At 43.2% G+C, this 7,455-nt stretch overlaps 1 protein-coding gene across 2 annotated transcripts; it reads left to right on the top strand.

The window, feature by feature from the left end:
• Positions 1–645: 645 nt before the first annotated feature.
• On the top strand, positions 646–7,350 carry LOC133477172 (zinc finger protein 239-like). Of its 2 annotated transcripts, none has more exons than XM_061771640.1 (3): positions 646–1,286; positions 2,576–2,630; positions 4,934–7,350. In XM_061771640.1, the coding sequence occupies exon 3, from the start codon at positions 5,420–5,422 to the stop codon at positions 6,017–6,019; it is 600 nt and encodes a 199-aa protein (XP_061627624.1). In that variant the 5' UTR covers positions 646–1,286; positions 2,576–2,630; positions 4,934–5,419; the 3' UTR covers positions 6,020–7,350. The 2 variants fall into 2 exon arrangements, with proteins under 2 accessions (XP_061627624.1, XP_061627625.1); XM_061771641.1 differs by lacking the exon at positions 646–1,286 and adding an exon at positions 1,376–1,400.
• Positions 7,351–7,455: the final 105 nt, after the last annotated feature.

Below are 7,455 nucleotides of genomic sequence, written 5' to 3'. Positions count from 1 at the left end.
GGGAAGGGTGCGCGTGAAAGAGGACGCTAAAGGCAAGCCCCCAGTAGGTATACGTGCATTGGGCAAAACAACATCGGTTTGGCGAAGGACCCCCGAAAATGGCACCTACGAAGAGACACGCTTACGAAGCACAGTTTAAATTGCAAGCTATCAGTTACGCGGAGGAACATGGGAATCGAGCAGCCGCGAGAGAATTCAAGATCAACGAATCCATGGTTCGCAAGTGGAGGAAGCAGGAAAACGAGCTTCGCCAAGTCAAGAAGACGAAGCTGAGTTTCCGCGGAAACAAGGCGAGGTGGCCCGAGTTGGAAGACCAACTAGAGCAATGGATTAATGAGCAAAGAACAGCCGGGAGAAGCGTCTCTTCAGTCACCATTCGACTGAGGGCAATAGCGCTTGCAGAAGAAATGAAAATCGAACATTTTCAAGGAAGTCCATCTTGGTGCTTTCGTTTTATGAAACGGCGCCATTTATCCATCCGGGCAGGGACTACCGTGGCGCAGCAACTTCCGGCGGATTACAAGGAAAAACTTGCCATCTTCCGCTCCTACTGCAGTAAAAAGATTGCCGACAAACACATCCAGCCCGACCACATCACCAACATGGACGAGGTGCCGCTCAATTTCGACATCCCAGTGAACCACACTGTAGAGAAGAAGGGGACCAGCACGGTGGCGATACGCACAACGGGGCTTATGTTTTAGCGTGCATGCATGCATGCTAACGTATGTTTTTAGCTAGCACATGTTCTACCATGCCTGCGCCCAATAATACGGTGCGCCTTATGTATGTGTTAAATACAGAAATAGACCTCGTAACTGAGACTGCACCTTTATGGTCGCGAAAATACGGTATGTCAGTTGGAAATCTTCAGGTTGAAGCGTACTGTCTGTCCCAAGTGTGTCTCGGGGTGATAGTATGTGAATTTTCCAAGCTTCCACGGAGCATGTAAACGCACCACAGCAGTGACCGTTCCTCAAACACCCACACACGTAAATTAAAAACAAATAGTTTTCGGAACAGTAACACCTCCACTTTAGCCACGCCAACTTTCACTATTACAAGACCCAGTTTAAACATAATGCTATAACCTCTGCACTACTGTATTAATAGAGAGGGAAGTGTTTTTGTTTCACGACTCTCAACGGTGTGGTGAGGTTAGCTTGCTAGCTTATTGGTTTGAATGCAGCAAATGCTAACAGCATGTCACCTCGTGCGAACGTGTTTGCACATAAAAGGACAAACTCCGCTCACATACTCGCCATTGTTCCCATACGAGGAGACAGGTAAACGTCAGTCTTCAAAAATACCTGTTGGGTTGTAAAAGGTGTTAGTGTGCATAGAGGGCTTGCTGTGATTCGTTGGAGTTCAACGCTACTTTTCACTTGTTTTGCTTTCATGTTAGTATAAATGGCCGGTGTCACCTAAATACGACAAAGACGTCTTAACTTTTTTTCGGCGAGGTTCACATAACTACCTTACCACCGCAAAAGACGTTAAATGTTCTAATTGTATGGTCTTATACTTAAACAACCTGTACTTCATACTGCGAAGAGGGAGGACTATCACTATATGCTTTCTTAGTTTATTAAACATCCAATTTCTGCCGTATAATCAATTTGATTTGCATCGCCGCCGATTATCTGAGTGATTCCCATAATTTTGACCGATGCGAAAAAGAACTCCAACAACACAAACGTGATTCCTGTGGCTGCTTCACAATCTATGAGAAATAGCATACATCGTTTCACTTTTGACAAATCAGCAACCCAATGAAATTTGACCCATTTTGCGCCACCATCGACAGTTTGGGAAACTACACTAAAGCAATATAATTGCATCCTTAGTTTAACATTATTCAAACAATTAGAAGAGATAAACTGTTTACAATGGTACAATTTGAGCGGTAACTTTGTTGCATTATGATATTAACTCTATTATTCGATTCACATATCAGCCGGTCTGATTATCGGTACCAATATTCAGTATTTTGACGCATTTCGCCATTAGCTTTCCCCCCCCAGATAGATTCACTGGGGAACAATTTGGAAAAAAAATTCTCTGGAGGTAGATTTGTAGGCTGATTAAAACTAAAATTGGCATGCTTATTCCAAAATTGCAGTCACAGTCACATAAAAAATTTTTCTCCACTGATTAGCTGTGGTAAGACTTGCCAGGTGATTACGATTGGACTCATCTACAGCTTGCTTGTGCTGGCTTTTCTCTTAACCTCGTAACCATGGGCGATAACCAATTGTTTTGTTTATATATATATATATATTTGTTCAGAAACTTGACATGACTGAGGAAAAACTGAAACCAGTTTTGGATTCCACACCCAAAAATTTGTTAAAAACAGCCGTCAGACCTAACTCAACAAAAATTGTGTTCCCCAGTGATATTTTCAAGCTAAACTTAAGAGATCTATTTATTAACATTTTCAGTTAACGTTACAAGAGATGCAGCTGACACTGGGAATTCCCTGAACTTTTTGTTTTTGCTTGAATGTAAAACAAAGATAAGTGAAAGATTAACATTTCAGTTATATTTAAATTTGTTTGTGGTGTTTTGCAAGGCCCCAGTCATGGAGGAAGACAGTTCATCTGTGACAGATCACTCCTCAGACGAAAGTAAGTATTGACACCTTTTTGTATTTTAGGTAGACTTTACACCGATCTGATCGGCATCGGCCAATAATTAGCATTTTATGCTGATCGGCTTTCATGTCATAATTCGCCGATCCATTAAATGACGTAATCGATCGGCTCCGCAAAAGACATTTACTCCGCATCGCCATCACGTATGAATCCAAAAGTTAGTTTATTTTTAGCCTTGTCACATGTCTTGCGGCGTAGTACTGAAACTATCTGACGTCCAATAAAGTTTTTTCAATCTTGTCGGTGAAAAAAAACACATAGTCGGTGTGGGATTGTCTCAGACAAACAGCACACAAGTTATTTGCAGTCTGTGCACAACTGACGTACGTCGTGGGGGACGTCTTCTAAATGCTTCAACACAGCAAATTTGATCAGGCACCTGAAGAATGTACACGAGGAGCATGCCAGGTCATCAATGTTTTAACTTTTGTCTAAAATGAGAATACTTGATACTACAGAATACGTTAAGATACTCTGTGTCCAGTACACAAGTATATACAATAAATGAACAAGTCATGTCAATAGACACATTGCTCCATCTTGTGATCGGTTATCGTTTTTTTAAACTTGCTGATTGGTGATTGGCCCCAAAAATCCAGATTGTGTAAAGCCTAATTTTAAGACATTCAGCGCCATTTATTGTTCTCAAGTTTGTAGTGGAACTGTGTGAGGCTTCAGGCTATGTCCCGATTGCATTTTCCAGATAATAAATCACATCTGTAGTCATCTGCAGGCTTCTGTTGCACAATATATGTAGGTACGTCATCTCAATAAATTAAAATATCCATCCATCCATTTTCTGAGCCGCTTCTCCTCACTAGGGTCGCGGGCGTGCTGGAGCCTATCCCAGCTGTCATCGGGCAGGAGGCGGGGTACACCCTGAACTGGTTGCCAGCCAATCCCAGGGCACATAGGAACAAACAACCAATCGCACTCACAGTCATGCCTACGGGCAATTTAGAGTCTCCAATTCATGCATGTTTTTGGGATGTGGGAGGAAACCGGAGTGCCCGGAGAAAACCCACGCAGGCACGGGGAGAACATGCAAACTCCACACAGGCGGGGCCGGGGATTGAACCCGGGTCCTCAGAACTGGGAGGCTGACGCTCTAACCAGTCGGCCACCGTGCCGCCTAAATTAAAATAGATATGTTCAAATTTATTGAGGTGTACCTATATTGTATAGTATTAGTGATGCACCGAAATGAAAATTCTTGGCAGAAACTGAAAACCGAAATGGGGGAGCCCACAGCCGAAAACAGAAAGGCGGAACACCGAAAGAAATTATCTATCAATCAAACATTATTTGTAAGATCTTTTCATGCAAAATATATGCAATGATTAAAATATAAAAATAATTCAAATCTGCCAATTATTAATAATAAATGTATGCCAATTATTAGTAAAATTGCTCTTATGGCTATGACTTCAGAGCTCCCTTTAGAAATTAACTTTCAGAGCAATTTGTCTGTATTTCCATATTTTTGAAATTATGTCAATAACAGTACCGGAGGACAGTTCGGATAAATATGAAATCTACTAGCTTTAGGCATTGTGAGATTCAGCTTTATGTCTGCAGTTTTATTGTGGCCCATCTCTGAATCAGTTAATATATGGAATACCGAAATCATAATTTTACACTTTTAACTTTTCCGCTGCACGGTACTGACTCAGCTCGAGATGGCCCTACTCTGTAAAACTAGGTATACCAAAGTACTTTTCTCAGTACCTGGTCATAAAGGTAGGGTTTCATTTGTGCTGTGTTGAAACTATGTGTAAACCACCGCTAGTCGCACAGATTGGCCATTCCTGCTATTTTCACAGAAGATACACAGAAAAAAAAAAAGATGCTTACGTTGACTGCCCAGCTCTGGACCCTGTTGTATTCCACTCAAGACAGTCTCCACTTCATTTTTGGTTGCCTTCAGTCTCTTCTTGAATAAAACCTTACTGTGACAAAGGAATTGCAGGAGACCCTCCTTCCCTATCCATTGTTGTTTGTCTGTCTCGTTCTGACTGATGTGGCGTTTTTTTTTGTTTTTTTTTTAGTACTATTTTGAATCGGAAAATTACCCCAAATCAAACCAGCTACGAGAGCACAATGTAAAAGCAGCATTATTGGTTTGTTGCAATATATTGGTTTTTCCTGTCCAGGCGATCAGTCCAGACTGAACTTGGCTCTACCTCTTTATCAGCTGGGAACAGGATGAGCAGTGTTGAAAATAAATGGGCTACGTTTCATTTAAATACTGATACTTTGATGTGTTTGCTCAACAGGTGACGTAGCCTTCGACATTGAGTATGTCATAGAATCGGATACCTCCACTGAGCCTGAGGACAACAAAAAGCCCAAGTAAAAGGAAGGCAAGATCCCCCCCTTGCACAGTTTGCAACAAAATATTGGACAGGCTTTCCAAACTTAACAGGCACCAATCTGTACACATAAGGCCAAAGACCTTAAAGACTCTCTATACCTGTCTGCATTGTGAGAAGACTTTCACAGAAGAAGAGAAACTGTTACGACACCAGGATACCCACAACCGGAAAAAGGAGCACCCGTGCCCCGACGGCAATAAAGTGTTCAACAAGCCTTCCAGGCTAGCGCGGCATCAACGCATCCACGCGAGGAAACCAAAGGTGCCCCACCAGTGTTCCTTCTGCTCCAGGACATTCGATAAACTTTACAGGCGTATCCGTCACGAACGAACGCACACGGGCGAGAGGCCTTTCACCTGCTCCTTCTGTAAGAAGGGATTCTCCGAGATGGGTCACTGCAAAGCTCACGAAAAGAAGACGCACCATGACAATCCGGAGAAGCCCCACCGCTGCCCCGACTGCGACATGTCCTTCTTCAGGGCCTCGGAACTCGGTCGACACCAGCGCACGCACACTGGGGAGAAACCTTTTCAGTGCAGCGATTGTTGCATCACCTTCGCCAGTTCCGAGAATCTGAGGAGACACATGAGGAGCCACACGGGCGAGCGGCCGTACGTCTGCATCACTTGCAGCAAGGGATTTTACTCCCGTCAGGATTTAAACATTCACTTCCTGATCCACTCGGGAGAAAAGCCCCACCTGTGCCCCGTGTGCGGCAAAGGGTTTGCGCAGCTGGGTAACATGAAGGAGCACAAAAAGAACGTCCACGTAAGGTCCGGCAAGTACGTTTGCAACAAATGCGGGGCCACATTCACCAGGTACAAGTCTCTGAACATGCACCAACGGGTGCACACCTTATCTCTGCCTGCTGTGCGGTTGCAGCTTTTCCTGGAGTCACTGCCTGTGCAGACACCGCAGGACTCAGGCTCACAAGCAGATGTTGAGCAATGCGGCCAAAAGCCTAGAAGATTTTCAAGAGCTCGTTGAGGATCCGTGCAGTTGAACATTGATCTGGCACTGGCCTCGCAAAACTGGTCCAGACAAGCACTAACTTTTTGGCTGCACGAGACCCCTTTGTTTCCCTTCAGTTGTAGTAAGTAGTAATAAAGATAATTTGCACAATTTTATATGGGACAGTTTGGGAAAGGCCTTTTCTTTTCCAGCATGACAGTGCCACCATGCGCAGTGCAAGTAGAGACTGATATTTGACTACATGTCCATGACTAATATCAGTTTATACTTTTCCAACAGAAATAGTCGTTTCCATCACAACTGGGCCGCAGAAGTGAGTGTCAAGGGTTTTTCTGAAGAAATATAGGGCTTAACCCACCCATGTTTGCCCAAGATCAGGGGTGTCAAACTCAATTGCACATGGGGCTGAAACTCAAAGAACACTTCAGGTTGTGGCCTGGGTTTTTCAGCTTATCTTCATGTTTTGTCTGGTAGTGCTGTCCTAGATTAAATTCCTTAAGTACAGCAACATTAGCTCCACAAATAAGACACACGGGTTTACCGGCAATGTCAGTAAACATATACTCAGCCTCCCATCGGTTTTGAAGATTCTGTTTTCGGAGTAAACTTTTCTCTTCGCCATTGTTTGGGGCTAACCGTTAGCTTCAAATTGATGCTGCGGAAAAGACGCTCGACTTGATTGGTCAGGGACTGTTTCCGGCTAGCGCCGCTGGCCTATCTGCAGCTGTTGCGCTGCATTATGGGATCTGTAGTTTATATATTATCAACGCTTCATATTGCCGGGCCATTAATAATTACAATTTCAAATCATCTCGCGGGCCGGATACAATTGTACGCTGGGCCGGATGTGGCCCGCGGGCCGTAAGCTTAACGCTTATGCCCAAAATCATCAACGACCCTGTAATCTGAATTCAGATTTAGTTCTAACTACATTATGCACATATTGAAGATAATTGCTGAACATGTGCAAAACTGCAAACTATGTAGTACCGAATTGTGGAGCTATAGCGGGAAACTGTTTTTCACAAAAATAAACAAATCCAGTGAAGAACCACCACATACAGACGTCTGCACGACATGGGCAACAGCTGGAGAATTCCGTGCGTCAAGCTACTCCTTGAACCAAAAACAAGAAACAACAACATGAAGATGAGGGAACAGAAACCCCGAAATGCAAACGATCTGAAGGCCAATATCAATGAGCGCCTCCATGCCACGCCACCTTGATGCTGTAATCAATGCATATTACTTTACAATTCAATTTTGTGAAATACTCTATTTAATTATTTTTTTTGTCTTTCTGACAATCATCAAAATTGAAACAAATAAAGGCTTGAAATATTTCACTTTGTGTGTGGTGATCTGATATAACATACAAGTTTGAGTTTTTGGAAGAAAAAAAATTGAAATAAATGGACTTTCCCTCGATATTAAAATTTTTGGGCCCGTAC

This window comes from Phyllopteryx taeniolatus, chromosome 4, assembly GCF_024500385.1.
Source record: "Phyllopteryx taeniolatus isolate TA_2022b chromosome 4, UOR_Ptae_1.2, whole genome shotgun sequence".
Classification (NCBI taxonomy): domain Eukaryota; kingdom Metazoa; phylum Chordata; class Actinopteri; order Syngnathiformes; family Syngnathidae; genus Phyllopteryx; species Phyllopteryx taeniolatus.
The sequence above is the reverse complement of the archived record's forward strand: the minus strand, read 5'-3'. Positions and strand labels throughout refer to the sequence as shown.

What these genes read in the sequence shown, in the direction of transcription:
- LOC133477172 (XM_061771640.1), top strand. Translation starts at nt 5,420, where the DNA reads ATGGGTCACTGCAAAGCTCACGAAAAGAAGACGCACCATGACAATCCG.